Source organism: Chelmon rostratus, chromosome 13, assembly GCF_017976325.1.
Source record: "Chelmon rostratus isolate fCheRos1 chromosome 13, fCheRos1.pri, whole genome shotgun sequence".
NCBI classification, from domain to species: Eukaryota; Metazoa; Chordata; class Actinopteri; order Chaetodontiformes; family Chaetodontidae; genus Chelmon; species Chelmon rostratus.
In genome coordinates, this window is record NC_055670.1 from 8,870,354 (window position 1) to 8,885,082 (window position 14,729).

General features: G+C 42.9%; 3 protein-coding genes across 6 annotated transcripts; 1 reads left to right on the forward strand and 2 right to left on the reverse strand.

Annotated features, from left to right (window-relative positions):
- Positions 1-1,396: 1,396 nt before the first annotated feature.
- On the reverse strand, positions 1,397-3,446 carry LOC121616534 (TLR adapter interacting with SLC15A4 on the lysosome). 2 transcript variants are annotated; one of them, XM_041951336.1, is made up of 2 exons: positions 3,349-3,446; positions 1,397-2,596 (listed from the first exon to the last, which is right to left on the reverse strand). In XM_041951336.1, the coding sequence occupies exon 2, from the start codon at positions 2,592-2,594 to the stop codon at positions 1,647-1,649; it is 948 nt and encodes a 315-aa protein (XP_041807270.1). In that variant the 5' UTR covers positions 2,595-2,596; positions 3,349-3,446; the 3' UTR covers positions 1,397-1,646. The 2 variants fall into 2 exon arrangements, with proteins under 2 accessions (XP_041807270.1, XP_041807271.1); XM_041951337.1 differs by having other exon boundaries at positions 1,397-2,615; positions 3,349-3,427.
- A 1,559-nt stretch (positions 3,447-5,005) lies between these two features.
- On the forward strand, positions 5,006-7,264 carry LOC121616609 (uncharacterized protein C13orf42). Its single transcript, XM_041951451.1, has 3 exons — positions 5,006-5,460; positions 5,541-5,685; positions 7,020-7,264. The coding sequence occupies exons 1-3, from the start codon at positions 5,047-5,049 to the stop codon at positions 7,262-7,264; spliced, it is 804 nt and encodes a 267-aa protein (XP_041807385.1). The 5' UTR covers positions 5,006-5,046.
- Positions 7,265-8,487: 1,223 nt separating this feature from the next.
- On the reverse strand, positions 8,488-14,503 carry rnaseh2b (ribonuclease H2, subunit B). 3 transcript variants are annotated; one of them, XM_041950892.1, is made up of 11 exons: positions 14,317-14,503; positions 13,827-13,895; positions 12,137-12,244; positions 11,526-11,602; positions 10,166-10,280; positions 10,016-10,080; positions 9,797-9,902; positions 9,431-9,512; positions 9,287-9,332; positions 8,927-9,004; positions 8,488-8,642 (listed from the first exon to the last, which is right to left on the reverse strand). In XM_041950892.1, exons 1-11 carry the CDS (start codon positions 14,387-14,389, stop codon positions 8,532-8,534), a joined length of 930 nt encoding a protein of 309 aa, XP_041806826.1. In that variant the 5' UTR covers positions 14,390-14,503; the 3' UTR covers positions 8,488-8,531. The 3 variants fall into 3 exon arrangements, with proteins under 3 accessions (XP_041806826.1, XP_041806828.1, XP_041806827.1); XM_041950894.1 differs by lacking the exon at positions 8,927-9,004; XM_041950893.1 differs by lacking the exons at positions 13,827-13,895; positions 14,317-14,503 and adding an exon at positions 12,502-13,745.
- Between the last annotated feature and the right edge of the window lie 226 nt (positions 14,504-14,729).

The following is a 14,729-nucleotide window of genomic DNA, read 5'->3' on the forward strand; positions in this document are numbered from 1 at the left end:
AGGAACCAGTATCACAAACACAGTGTAATATTTGGTGTTAGTGCCTGACTCCCTGCGTGCTGTAGATTTACAGCCCAGTCCTTATGACATCATAGATTAGCAGGGTGTGGATGATAGGAAGCATTATCTGGATGGATGGATGGTGGGTGAGGGAGGGGGGTAGACAGTGAGGAGGAGGAATAAATGAAAATTGAGGTTTAGACAGTGTGTGTCAAAGTCATTGAGGTTAATAAGTTAGGTGATCATGCTTCCCCCTTGTGACTGTTTATTAAACTGCAGACTTTGCATCAAGTCATTAAGGATTTCTTCATCATTAGCAGGGGAGCATGGGAATGAGCAGAAATGATCAACTTATATGTGTGGATATATAATTGGGTGTAAAAATATATATGTATAATATATAATATTACAATACAATATGAATTAAATGTGGCTTTCTATCTGTTCAATTGCACAGTATCAAGTGATTGGGCTTTTTTCTATACTCAGATGTATGACCAACAAACATTATTACTCCTAACATACAGCACAGACTTAAAGGTCCAGCGTGTTGAATTTAGCGACACCTACTGGTGAGGTTGCAGATTGCAGCCAACTGAATACCTCTCACCTCACCCCTCCCTTCCCAAGTGTGAAGGATAACTTAATGTGGCTGCAAAAAATATGTGAAAGGCTCTCTTTAGGGCCAGTTTGTCCTTTCTGGGCTGCCGTAGAATATGGCGGTTTAACATGGCCGACCCTCTCCTTCTGTGGATGTAAAGGGTTCATTCTAAGGTAAATAAGCACAACCATAACCACAACTTTTTTTTTAGTGATTATACACTAATGTCAGCATACTTACATACATTATATTTAGCTTTAATTGATGAATATGCAAATAATTTAAGAGTTTGTGAGCTGGAGGTTTCACATTCCTGTTTGTGCAAAGTTGCAGATTGAACCACAATTGGTTTCCAGCCTTGTGAGGTCATAAAACCCTGCTCATGCATGCACGTGTTGAGCTTAAACAGAGAAACAGATGAAGGCTAAACTCTGCACACACAATGTCATGCACATTGAAGGTCAAATATCCAAGCGAGGCAACAATAAGCAAAATACATTTTTGAGTGGTTGTTGAGTTTATTCCATTGAAATAAACAAAAGTGGGGCAAATCTGATGGTTTTCAAACTATTTTGAATTAGTTTTCTAAACAACAGGGATACTCTCTTCTTCTGCACTTAACCACAGAGAGACATTCATATCAGACAAACAAACGATAATCAGTTGTGCAGAGAGTTAACGTTTATTCAAAGACGTGGCCGACTGTGCAAAAAGCAGGATTGTGATGTTGATGATGTGTTGTTTTGTTAGAAATGAAGAAAAAAAGGGAAGGCTCACTTTCAGTTTTCGGTTCCTGTCTTTATTGTTCTTCAGAAAGTGAAAACAGTGCACCACAGGCACATGCACCAGTTGCATGACTGCATATTAAAATGATGATACATAAGTACAGCACACTCTCCTGGTAATTACTAATCACACACAGAATTTGCTTTCAGCGTCAACCTCTCAAAAATAATTGAAATGCGGCTGAGCTTCAACTTATTTGTGGGTGATAGAAACTAAAATGAAAGGGAGAATTGGATGAGAGAGTTCCTTGACACTGGGGTTACTCCTCTTTATTCTCTGTGAGCTGCTCCCTGGATGCCTCATTTGAAATCTGCAGAAAGGGAGTACTGAGCTCACTTGACTGCTTGTCACCAGCCACCCGCAGCAGGCAGCTGAAAACCATGTCCTTTGCCAGGCCAGCCTCCAGGTTCCCTTCCCGACTCAGCTGCAAAGTGATCTGGTCTAGGCTGGTCAGGACCAGCTCTGAGCACAGCAGAGGACAAATGGGGCCAGTGTCGGAATCCCCTTCCCTTGCCATGTTCTCCATCATGTATTGCTGGTACAAATCCATGACTTTCTGCTCCAGATAGTGATTTAGGAGAGAGTTGGAGAACGGACCTTCACGCTCCTGGAACAAAAAGCTGCGATCACGCGTGCTCCCCAGTCTCCAGCGATTTGAACCTCCTCTCAGTGGATGCAGAAGCCCACCCTGAGACGCCTGCTCTGGGGAAGAGTCCTCTACAGCTGGGAGGACATCGCAGGACTGGAGGAAGGGGCCTGTGGCCTGGGTGTCGGTACAGAGCCGGAGCTCGCCATCGTTGGCTGAGCGCGGCAGCACCTGCTCGCCTCTAATATAGAGGTCGCTGTAGTTTTGGCAGATGCTCTGACAGAAGGAGGGAACCAAGAAAGGGGAGTCGCCACCTGAGCAGGCCTGAGCTGGGATCTTTATCTCTGGAGAGGTCTGTCTGCCCGGCTGGGCTCCGTGGAGATCCGAGGAGTGCAGCGGAGAAGCGTACAACTCCGCTGAAGCACCCCCGCTGTCCGCACAACCTGTCGGCTCGGGGGAACTGTGATGAACAAGTGGAGCGTGTCTGGTGGAGCCTGGCATGGGGGTAGCAGCTGCTCTTGGCAGCTCATAAGCACTCTGGAGAGACCTCTGAGGAGGGAGGGGATCCCGCTCCCCATATTCACCATAGGTCATGCTCAGCAATCTGCCTTCACAAAGCATGGCTGCAACAAAGAGCACACCCTGAGAAGCTGTGAGCCGAGTAATCAAAACACACAGACATGGTGCTGCCTATTGTTTTAATTCTATATTCATTTAAATATGTGAATACATTTTTTTGTTTGTGTGGCTACAGCCGCATGTCATTGCACAACCCTGCATCTATAATGACAAATTAAAAAAAGCTGCATCTTAGTATTCAACATGTGAGAAGATGCAACTCTCAGCAGAAATGTATTCATTAATTTAATGCAGCCACGTCCAAACTATCCCATGCAGGGCCATGTGGCTGCAGGCTGGACTCATTTCAGCAGCCGATCTCAGTCTTCAGCTCATAATTAGGTGACCTCTTGATTGATTTGAACGAAAACCTGCAGCCACGCGGCCCTTTATGGAATAGTTTGGGCATGCCTGATTTAATGCTCATTAGCCGGTTAGCTTAGTTTAGCTAAGTGGTTTTGATCCTCCCATCAAATTCTCCACCAGAAAGCCAACAAGCACATGTCAAATTATTCTTTTTCACACACACACACACACACACACACACACACACACACACACACACACAAAGCAAATATGCATATAAAACAGCTCAATGATATAATAAAAGCACTTAATGACAAACACCAGAGTCTCAAATGATCCTATTAGTGCTTCATTTTGACAAAAAAAGGCGTAGGATTGACAAACTTGTTCCATCCTTTACCTAACAATCATGAAGGTGAATCATGCACCTGTGAAGCAAACGTCCTCCTACCTCAGTCAGTCTCTCAGCTTTCACGTGTCTTTATCACGGTGAAGTGCTTCTTAGCAATGTTGCATTTTCTATCGATACAGCCGACCGAATGTGTATACTGATTTAATTCAAGAGTTGTGCACCAGGCTTGTTTTATACTCACCCCAAGAGGAAGTGGGAACGTCAAATATTTGCTCCTTCTTCCCTTTTCTGCAGACTTAGTGTTGCAGCTGAGTTGATCATGAATATATTCCAACTCATCATCTTGCCAATTAGTATCTTATTTCCACAGGATTGTAACAGACGGGCTGGGTATGTCCCCCTCCAGTTTGTACTTGTGTAAGTTAGATGAATTTCACAGCCTCACATAAAACAGTGAGCCTTCCTAACACTGCATGAGCCGTTCGTCTTGCAAATTGAAGTGAAACCACAGATGTTGTGTTTTTATGGACGCAGAATAAGCTGTAAAAAGAAACCACAGCAGTTTTGTTTTCTTTGTAAGAGAGGCAGGTGTGCAGATTGGGGTTAAAAGCAGAAAAGAAAGTCATATTTGATGTTACAGAAATATCAGGAAAAAGCGAGTTCTACAGATGCTGATTCCTGTTTTCGTCATCTGAGAGGTCTCACCATGTGTTCTGAGCTGCCTGTCTATGAGGACGGGGTCACAGGCAGGTGTTTCAGTCGAATAGCTGCTGCTTGGAGCTTTACGCCTCCTGCCAAAGCAGAAATGTGACTTCATGAGCAGTTATGCAACCACAAGTCATCGCTTCCTCCTTGAGTCTCTGCCCACTCTGCAGCATGTTGAAGTATGTGCTGAACTTTGCCTGAGACCTTGCGACACTTGTATTCTATTCGACTTGTTTACCTCCTCTCTCCTCCGCTGGGCGAACCCTTTGTGTGATTCTCGCCTCTTTAAATCAGCTCTCTGGTGAAAGTGAGGGAAACTTTCAGAGTGTATTTACGGCCGGGATTTTTCCGAGATGAAAGTCCCCTGTCTGCATGTGGGACTCGCTTCAGGTGAAGAACTTTTTATACCGCCTGCTTACAGGGAAGCCCGGCGATAGAGGAGCGTGACACATGAGAGAAAATGATTTATTATTAATTAGGCGAGGAAACTTGGACACAAGTCAGCATCACAACACTTGTTGAGTTTTGCCACAATCTCCAGGCCGCTCGGGCAGCTGAGTGTGTTATTTTATGAACTTTAACTGGTTTTCATGTAAATGTAAACATCTGAACAATTGAACTCATCTGCAGTTCATCAGATTTGTTTCTGTTTTTAAGCCCTCCCGTCTTGTCTAACAGGTGGTCTATGAACAGGTGGCACCAGCGGGGAACTACAGGCCTGGGGTCTGTGGCCCTGCTGGCTGTTGTTGCTCTGTCCAACCAGTCTGGACACCTGACACAGGGCTGCTGCTCGTGGTAGCACAAGGTGTAGAGTTACCGGCCCGTTGCTACAGCAGTGTTGCTGAGCAACATCCGGTAACATTAAAGACATGCTGAGACCTGGTCAGACAAGAGGCTCAGATCTGCTTTTGTGTCGCAATAGAGGCGATTTCAGCACCCTGGACAGCAACCGGCCACAGTGAACAGCTCCAGACAGGTTTAAAGGAGTGTGTGTGTGTGCGTGTCCTGAAGAGACCAATATGGATGGATGCTTCACAAACACTAAGGAATCTGAGGACAAGTCTGTAGCCCTAAGAGACTCCGTGTAGAGGGATGTTCAGGAAGATTAACAATGTGTTCCGGCCCAACCATCCCGCGCACAGGGGGCGGGATGGCGGCGGGTGTCGGTCCGAGCAGGACTACCACAGCGCCTGCACTGTCAGACTGGTGCGCAGCACCTCCATGCTGGTGGTGGGAGAGAGAGCGCAGACAGCCGCCGGCTCGACTTTGAAACGCAGCAAAAGTACAGTGAGCATCGAGTCGACCTTGTACTATTATCAGAGACAAGAGGACAGGATATGGCTCTACTCTCAGAACCAGAACTGCCTGGAGTACCTGGAGGCACTTGTGGCTTTGAGACGGCAATACACAAAGAGCGTGAGCGACTTGAAAAGTAACGACGCCAAGGCCACAGTGTCCTCCAGGAAGCCAGCGCCGCCGCCGCCGAAGGAGAACAAGGAAGAACCGGTAAGATTACATCATCCGTCACAGAGCACAAAGCAGGAGAGATCAAAGCCCAATGTTCTCCCTTTTTGTCCAAACCACAGATATCAAGAGCCAAACCCTCTGCGCCTCCAGTCCCGGACGAGGAGGACACTTTGCAGTTCTTTGACGCGGTCATCGCCAGCTGCGACAGCGAACCTCTGCGCAAGCCTTACGCGGATGATGGACACGCAGATGTGGACTTCATAGGTGAGTTTGAAGTGTGTCGGTCCTGGGGTTTAAGGTGGACCACATCACACCCCACACAAATGCTAACAAGATCCCTGTCACCTATGTGGCTCTTCTCCGTCCCATTTGTTAAGACCGGTGAGCCTGAAACCGATTATATCAGCATGACATTCAGTCATAGTCAGAAGTGTGCAGATTCACTCAAGCATTGAGTACAAAACACAAGATGACATGATTTATTAGAAATTTCGAGGTACCTGGTAAATTTAGATTTTTGCATACAAACTAAACTGCACACCAGTATACAAAGTGTGTAAAAATCAATCAACCTCAAGCAATTACATTGAAAACTTGCTTAAACATCTATACATCATCATGATCAAATAAAATAATATGTACAAGACTCAGAAAAGGGTGCTTTGACTACTTCTACTTTGGATACTTTAAGCATGTTTAGCAGAAAACACTTTTACTGAAGTAATATTTTAAGTGCAAGTCTTTTACCTGTGCCAGTATTTGTTGTATTGCTACTTTTACTGAAGGACCTTCGCTGGCTGAGGTCAGAGATGGACATTCCCTCCTGTTTAAATCCCCTCACACATCCACGGTACTCCCACACAGGTGCCGTCACATATTGTGCCTGATTAGACCTCTGCTCAGGGCCGAGGGAGTGTACAGACCAAGTTTGATCTCTGTCTGTTTCATTCATTTCAAACACAACACACTAAAGGGACGTTGTGCATTGTACTGCTTTTATTCCTCAGTTGTCGTTGCTAGTGAATATTTCACAGGGCTGAACATATAGTAGTTGTAGTTGTTTGCAGCCATACATGAAGCTCCACCTGGACCAGCGACATTAAAATGCTGCTCACAGATTAATGTATCAGTAATTAATAACTCTCCCAACTGCGTCTTTTTACTTGTGATGCTTAAGCAGCTTTTGCTGTGTTTAGATCCATACATTTACTTAAATGACTTGTAATGGAATATTTTAACATTGTTAAATCACTACTTTTACTTAAGTTTACTACATTATGAGGTTTTGGCCTCTTTACATGTCAAAATGTATGCTTTTCTCACATTTTTTTAACAAGGAAAGTAAATTCTTCATCCTCTACTGGTTGGATGGGGCAGCTAAAAGTCAATTATGCTTGGAACATATTTTGCAAGATGCTCATTTATGCATTGCTCCTGCTCTTTGGGGCCAGCTGATTACCTAAATCAGCTACTTAATCTAATTCAAACGCTCCCTCCTTAGTTAAAGTCTGGGGTCTTAAGGTCCAGGAGTGAAAGCTACTCATCTCAGTATAACAGCTTTCAGCCTCAGCTCTTCTCCTCGTTCTCGTCTCCCACAGTGGCCTCCAGCTCGGCCGAACACGACCTCCACTCCAACTGGGTCTTGCGGGTTCCTCGGGTCGCGGACGACTCCAAGCAGAAAGCGGCTAGTGACTGTGCCAACGACAGCGCCCCGAGGAAGAAGAAACAGAGCGGGTCCACGAGCAGCCGACTGCGGCTGCAGAGGAACCCGATCCACCTGCCCAAAGTGGTGGAGAGTGCTTTCCAGACTCTGCGCTTCAAGCCCAAATTAAAAAAGCAGTGAGGCTTGATAGACATTTGAAACTGGCCGCACCGCTGCGCTGCTGACGCAGAGCTCGGCCTAGTTTGTATGGACACTGTGAACTGCTGACAATCCAGCCAGACAGTTAATACTTCCATGAAACACTGAGAGGAATTTTAATAAAGTAAAATCTTAAAAAAAAAAAAAAAAAAAAACTGTGTAGCTGATAACATTAAATTAATTCCTCTTGGTCCTAAGTTTTTTCACAGCAGATATTTTGACTTGTCATGGTAAGAGAAGCATCAGTATCATAAACATTAACACTGGCTTTGTTCTGTTAAAGTGTCCCTGTAACAGCCGTGACAGTGTGACAGCGAGCCAACACGCACAACACCAGCACCGTGAAGCTGAAGCACTAACTTTCCTACTGTGATAAGTCATATCATCTGTGTGGGGGTAAAAAAGCCTCTCCAGCATCATTTGTTTCAGGGATTTTCTGAACTGTTAACTGCAGATCAATATAAACATCGGTCTCAACCAAAATCCAACTGACATGCATCAAAAGGACGCCACATTTAAGTCAGAAAAATATAACTTGGATGATATTTACGTTTCCTTCATTCCTCCTGACATCTCAAGATTAGTCTGACCCATCAGTTAGACCCATAGCATTTCTTTCAGGTCTGCTTTTGAACCAAGTTAAATGAGAGGAATGTCCAATGTTGTGATGGGTGTGGAATTTAGGTCTGCGAAGAGGCTGCATTCCTTCAAGGTATCAAAGCCAGCGGTAAAATGCAACATGTCCTTCACGACAACAAGACTGGCTGAAAGGTAAACATATTTTGGCACTGCATGAATACCTGTTTCATTTAAGAGTGAGGTTCAGGTTCAGTCTAAAGGCTAAGTTGACCGAATAGTTCAAAACCAGCTTAGGTTATTCTGATCATCACTGCCCAAGTTAAAATGACCTCAAGCATGCAGGGCAAATTTACCAAATTACAAAAAAAAAACGTTTCTGACTTAACCTTTAAGATATCCAGCAATGCTGGCATTTCTGGATTTAATTGACCGAGTGTTGCGGTATGTGTGAGTCAGATCTATCTGTGGTGCTCAAAGCATTGAATATTAAATAGACCCTGAGATATCTGCGTGCTTGCATATCGCTGGCCGTATGCTAGCATGCTAATACAAACAATGTCGCAACATTAAAAGGAATAATGCGAATGGCTCGTTCTTATCTAATTCAAAATGAAAGTCACGTCAACTACATTTTCTTTTCTTTATTACAAAACCAAAAGTTATTCAACATTCATTGCTTTTCAGCTTTGACCTTGGGGCTGAAGAAGGATGACATAGGCTTCATGCCAGTTTTGTCCACCTTAGCCAGACTTTTCTGAGCAGCACTCATCTTCTTGGGAGGCTGGAACAAGGGGAAGGAAACATCAACGTGGTGACTCGACTTTGCACGGAGACAGCAGGGAATTCATTACACGTCCTGAACTTCAATTCAAGCTGAGAAAAACACATTCCCACAAGGTAAGCCCCTTTAACCCATGTGTATATTATATACAGACCAAGCATAAAGAAAGCAAGAGCAAGAGAAAAAAAAGACTGCAGCGATGACACAATCAATGCTGCTGATCAATGCTACAGATTCCAATAATCAATCGGTCTATTCAGGCAGACTTCTACATGTACACTCACTTTCCGCGCAAAGTCTGCACTGTTGAATTTGGTGTAGTCCTCTCCGGCCTCCACCGGTTTGTCTGAAAGTTTCCGCTTCTGCCAAACGAGGAAGTAAGAAATTGCTTTTCATGACAAAGAGCACAGAACGTTTTGCCACAGAAACGCAGCGAGGCGCCCGGATGACGTCACACTGACGGTGAGAAAGCTCTTGCAACCCGGGTTGAAAACACACAAGCACAACGTGAGGATTCCATCTCAATCGCATGATCGGAAATATGCAAATGAAACAAAGTCAGGGCGAGGTGGAGGTTGGACGCCATGCAGGGGGAGAGTGTGCTCCACAGACTTCACTCACGTCAAAGAGAGACACTAACATACCTTGGAAGGAGGTTCTGCTTCCTTTGGGCTTGTGAGCTCTGGTAACCTGTGGATGGAATAAGACACAAGCTTGATCTTGTTTCAACAGCATACATTAGCACTGATAATGATCATAACTCTCAGGTGTTAGAAGTCTGAGCTTACTGCAAGTGTTTGAGGAGGGCTTTGCTCAGGTCTTCACTGATGTACTCTGATATCAGGCCATGGGCGTATCGCAGGTAGTCCTCTGTATCATAAAGATGGCAGGACAGTGCCAGTAATTAGCAATATAATCCTACTTCATGTTTTATATCGTCTAAGGTTGGGGAAATGTTGTTTTGTTGTTAGATATAAACTGTGCAATATTACTGCCATCTATTGGTTAACGTCCTATCTGCTGCAAAAAAAGGAAGCTAGAAAAACAGTGAAGGGAGGCCAAAAAAATATTGTCTTTTCGCAGGAAGGCGAGGTTGGAATTCACACAGTAACAAAATGGGATTTGTCTAAAACAGTGAAGTTAGAGCAACTTACCCTCATGGTAGTCTGACTCTGACTTCACTCTGATGTATGTTGTGGATTTGACTCCCTCTCCCACAGAGATGTTTCTCTTCTTGAGTGCACTGACGGTCCTCTCCACCTACATAAACGAATTAAGAACATGTACGCAACTCCACTGTGTGAAACCAACTTTGAATTTTCCCATTTTCCCAGGATATGTCTGAATTCATGTAAAACAGTGGTGATGAGCACCTTTTTCTTCAACCAATTCATCGTCTTCTCTTGACTGTATCGATGGAACTTCAGTAATTCCACTTCTGCAAGTAGGAAACACAGCATATAGACGATGCGTTCATCATACCCTTATAGCTTAGTGATGTTAGCTTCAGAAATAAATTGCACCTTTTTCCTCCGCGATGTGGTGCAGGGAGGCCAGGGACCGTGTGCAGCTCAGCAGCCTCGAGCATGCTGGGAATTCCTCATCCTTAATAAGTTGATCCACAGGCTGGAACTTCCCCTGAGCAGCAAATTACATACAAAAAAGATAAAACAGATATATTATTACTTCCAGAAATAAGTTCATTTGGCCTGTTGAGACTCCAGTGCAGAGTTAACACCTTCTGAGATTTCAGAAGAAGTTTTACATACATATCATTTATATGACTTGCATAGAAAAAAAAATCAAAACTCGACGTACTTGCAGGAGTCATAGATGTGGAGCCATGGTATCATGACTGGATATGAAAGGGGCATCCTCAAAAGGCTTATGCAAAGTCCACATGTATTTTTAAAAACATGGTTTTTGTAAATGTATGTATTTTGGCCTTTTGTCCACACACAAGCGCAGTTTTAGGTGACTGAAAACAGAGCTTTTGGGAAACTTGTTTCAGAGTGAAGATATTCAGAAACTCTGTTTGCAGTGTTGATGTGTAAACAGGGACAACTGAGTGTTTGGCAGTCACAAGCGAGAATGGGGAGGTTCACCACTCTGTGAAACATGGTTGTATGAAGGATATTACTACACATTTTGTAAAAATGTTGTCGCGGTTTATTTACAAATGATTGACAAATCATTGTGAACACAGAGCTTTTGAAATGTCGCTCCTGTCGTTCCAACATAAACCAGAAAGTGTTGTTTTAGCATTCGTCACCCTGTGTGCTAAATGATAAAGATTCAACATGACAGTAAGTCAGTTGTAAAAAGTAATATATTATTTCTTTATAACAGCTAAGCCTGCTACTTCCTCACTTTCACTCTCAAGTTAAACACACTCAGTACGTGTTCCCACCAGTACTGGAGGTATTGAGTTATATTTATTGATCTTGTTTAGCTCTGGATAACATGCAGACAATATATTCCAAGTTTCCTGATATGAACGAAGAGGTAAACAGATTTAGTATGCTGTCAGATAATATAAGAAGCAGCGATGTTACACAGTAAACACGAGCATCACAACCTAATGACAACTCTCGCACACTTACATCAATGATATAAAAAAATTTGTACAAAGATAGGTCTTCACCTTCCTACAGCTGATTGAGATGAATTCTTCATCATGCTGGAGCCCCACAGCATATTTAATTAACTGTATATTTAGAAATAGTATATAAAATAAGTTCAATATAAAGTTTTAAAAATAAAATGTAAATCAGACTCTACTGGGGTTCAAACTCTCAGCTCTGGCAGTCGTTAAGATGCAGAACAACACTGCATTACACCGAAATGATCAGCCTGAAAACATGAAACTGAAACGTTTCTTACCTCTCTGCCACTTTTAATCAAATAGGGCAAAATTAGAAAGAGCGGATCCATCGGTGTTACAAAGAGAAGTCTCCCATCTGTTTGAAAAAAGAGACAACTGTGAAAACGCAAACTCCTGATTAACACAGATTCTGAACCAAGACCAGTTAAAATCACAGAACGGACATGCAGCATCTCTGAATACTTAAATACACTACAACAAACAATTTAAACTTTAAAATAATTTAATGAAAATGTTATTTCATTAACACAAACACTGTTGCAAAGCCAGGTTGCAAACCAGTTTGCACTATGAACTGCTGTTTATTAATCACAGACCTGAGGGTTAATTTGTATCCGCAGTCCCGCTTTCTCAGTGTTGTTTGTCTGTGCTTGGTGTTAGTTGTCCTAAATGGACACTTTTTCTGTATTTATGATCAATATACCAGCAGTTTCTGCATACATATAAGATCTGTTGACCCAAGCTGCTGTAAGCGCTGACTGCAAAAACTCTTTTCCGCCTGACAAACACTGTTGATGGGAATTAATGGTGATGCACTGTCTTTGTAGCAGTGTTTGTCATTACGATTAGGTCGCTTCAGATATAAACTGTAACGAGGAATGAGACCAACCTCTCTGTACAGTCTGGCCAACGAACCAGGAGTGGAAATCTTCCTCAAAGGCTTTCACCTCAAACAGCTGTACATCACCACTACTCAGCATATACAGAGATGCCGCATCTGTAGGATAGAAAAATGAGGAACTGTGTTAGTTTCTCTGCCACTTCTGCAAATGCAGTTCTCAAGATACAGAATTAGACTGCTGTGTAAGCTCAAAGGCAACATGTCTTTTATCATAGATTGATTTAATGTTAATGTGTTATTGGGGCTGCAACTAACAATCATTTTTATCATTTACAATTTTGATCAATGAAAGGTTCCCTGTGGAGTTTTCTTGTAAACAAACAAAAGCTATATTTACTTTCAGTGTTACTCACCGAGACTTTTTGCATATCCTTGAAGTCTGACATATTGTGTTGTTGTGGTGTTGAATGCATTCCCTTCCTTATAAAACATTTGCAGAGTCAATTTTTAAAGTCCAACATTGTTAACATCCAAATTCACTTGCTGGCAGTCTTCTTCCTCACTGTCTTTGTTGTTATGTTGCTGCATGTGTGTCCTCATGCAGGAGCACAAAATAAACAAAACAGCTTCACAGCCAATGCGTACTTAACTTTTTTAATCAGGTACTCAGGTGAGTACCAGGAGATGGTGTTTCATATTCCACCCATACATAGCATGGTCTTAATAACCGCAATCTTCCTCACTTTCCTCCTCTGTGTCTCCCTCACTGTCCTCTGCTTCAGCTCCTGCATGGTATATGATGAAGATGGACCTCTCAGTACCTGGTTCAGACTCAGATCAGCTATCTCCATCCACAGGCCAACAGCTGGCTTTGGGTCAAGTGTCTCTGTGGTCGTCTTTGACAGGTGAATGTGCATCAGGGCTGAGAGACGATTACATAACAGGCGACATCTGTGCTTGGTTTTCATTTTGTTGAGATGTGAGAATCCTCTCACTGCTCGAAGGCAGTATAAGAAACAATTTAACCACCTTGTTGATGTTGGAGTAACAATCTAGATTGTTTGTATTTACTATTTGGACCAAGTCATACACAGAGGATGCTGCAAAGCGTTTTCCTGTTTACATTAAGCACATCTACTCTCTCACAGCAGATTCTCTGTCAAGTTGCAAGGTGGTTTTTGTGATGTCCTCTGCCCCCCTTTTTCTCTCAACTCCTCACTGATAGTTTGTGCATTATCTGTGCTCCCCCTTCACATGAATAATACACACCCCCGAGATTCATTCCTAGATGCAGCATAGAGACATGGGATATTTATGTTTAGCCTCATGAAATGTTTGGAAGAAGACGTTGCACAGAGTTGCCGCTGTTTCTCATTAAACTTGTTTCACCATTTAATGAGTGGGTGACAGGACTTTTTAGCTTGACTAGCTTGTTTGTTAGCAATAGCTTGTGCCACATTTGTGCACTCCTTAGTCTTTTCGTGCCAGTTACTGCCACCTTCTTCTGTCGCGTTTCATGGCGGCTGGCATCCACCATCTGATGGATTGGAACATCTTAACAGCGCAAACTATTAACAGTGTCAATTTTTAATGCGCATGCACAATTTGACGTCACTTGGGGCTCCAGCAACTTGAGATGAACATTATTAACTTTATCTTCTGACAGTTGCAGATCTTATAAGATAATTAAATTGTTAGCTGCAGCCCTACATAGAAGTGTAAGTATAAAACGATAGACCTGTAGAGGGATTCCGTAGTCGCACAAAAGCTGGGTCACTTTCGTGCTTCTGTGTTTCGATGGCAGAGTCTGTGGACACCAAAACAAAAGCTCTGTAACTAACGGTGTATGCTAATCGAGAGAAAACATCGCTGTGTACTCTATATGAAATGATCACTGTAACGTTATAGCTATATGACATTCAGAGAATGAACACGCAAAGTCAACACCGGGTCAAAACACTAATGACTAACGTTAATTTTGTCGATTTCGACAATTCTGACTTTGTAGTAGTGCGTTAACTTTTTCCCCGTTTCTGTTGTTCATTAGCTTAACTCAGGGGCATGCAAGCATAATGGCTGAATACTGCTAGTTATAAAGTAAGTACTTATAGCTAGTTGTGTTATGACAAAATTACCAAGGTCTAACAGCTTTGCTATCTACGTAACTACATAGCTAGCTAAAGTTAGCTTAGTTAGCTCAAACTGTCTAACCCCACTGCTTAACCTACCTGCAGCAACGACAACCCAGTTGTCATGTTGTGCATTAGGGGTTCGCTTCTTTTTAGTAGCCATGTTGTGCATTTAAGTTTAACGGGAAGAATTTCTGTTGACGTGGTTGGCTACTCGTATGAAGTTTCTTTGGGCTAAAAACAGTGTCGGCCTGCTGAGCGCGATGGTAACATGTAGCCTGATGACATTAGCTCAGAAAAGGCGCCTCTCTGCGCGCACTTCCTGGGTTTTTCACATAGGGGAAAACTAGCGATTTATTCTTTCGCTGTCAGCTCATTTCCATCGTGTTTCCTAAACAAGCAATACTAAACACGTTAATAAATTAAATTTAATATTCTAGAGTTTAAGAAAAGCTCAAAAAGAAGCGAAAGAAAGACTGTGATAGACTTTTAATTCACCCTGTTCACACTGT

Bases quoted from the DNA above. Each gene is read 5' to 3' on its own strand.
- LOC121616609 (XM_041951451.1), top strand. From the start codon at position 5,047: ATGTTCAGGAAGATTAACAATGTGTTCCGGCCCAACCATCCCGCGCAC. The intron at 5,461-5,540 runs GTAAGATTACAT...TCCAAACCACAG, and splicing joins AGGAGAACAAGGAAGAACCG to ATATCAAGAGCCAAACCCTC. The intron at 5,686-7,019 runs GTGAGTTTGAAG...CGTCTCCCACAG, and splicing joins CGCAGATGTGGACTTCATAG to TGGCCTCCAGCTCGGCCGAA.
- LOC121616534 (XM_041951336.1), bottom strand. From the start codon at position 2,594: ATGCTTTGTGAAGGCAGATTGCTGAGCATGACCTATGGTGAATATGGG.
- rnaseh2b (XM_041950892.1), bottom strand. From the start codon at position 14,389: ATGCACAACATGGCTACTAAAAAGAAGCGAACCCCTAATGCACAACAT. The intron at 10,081-10,165 runs GTGCAATTTATT...TCCTACTTGCAG, and splicing joins CCACATCGCGGAGGAAAAAG to AAGTGGAATTACTGAAGTTC. The intron at 9,005-9,286 runs GTATGTTAGTGT...CTCGTTTGGCAG, and splicing joins AAGCAGAACCTCCTTCCAAG to AAGCGGAAACTTTCAGACAA.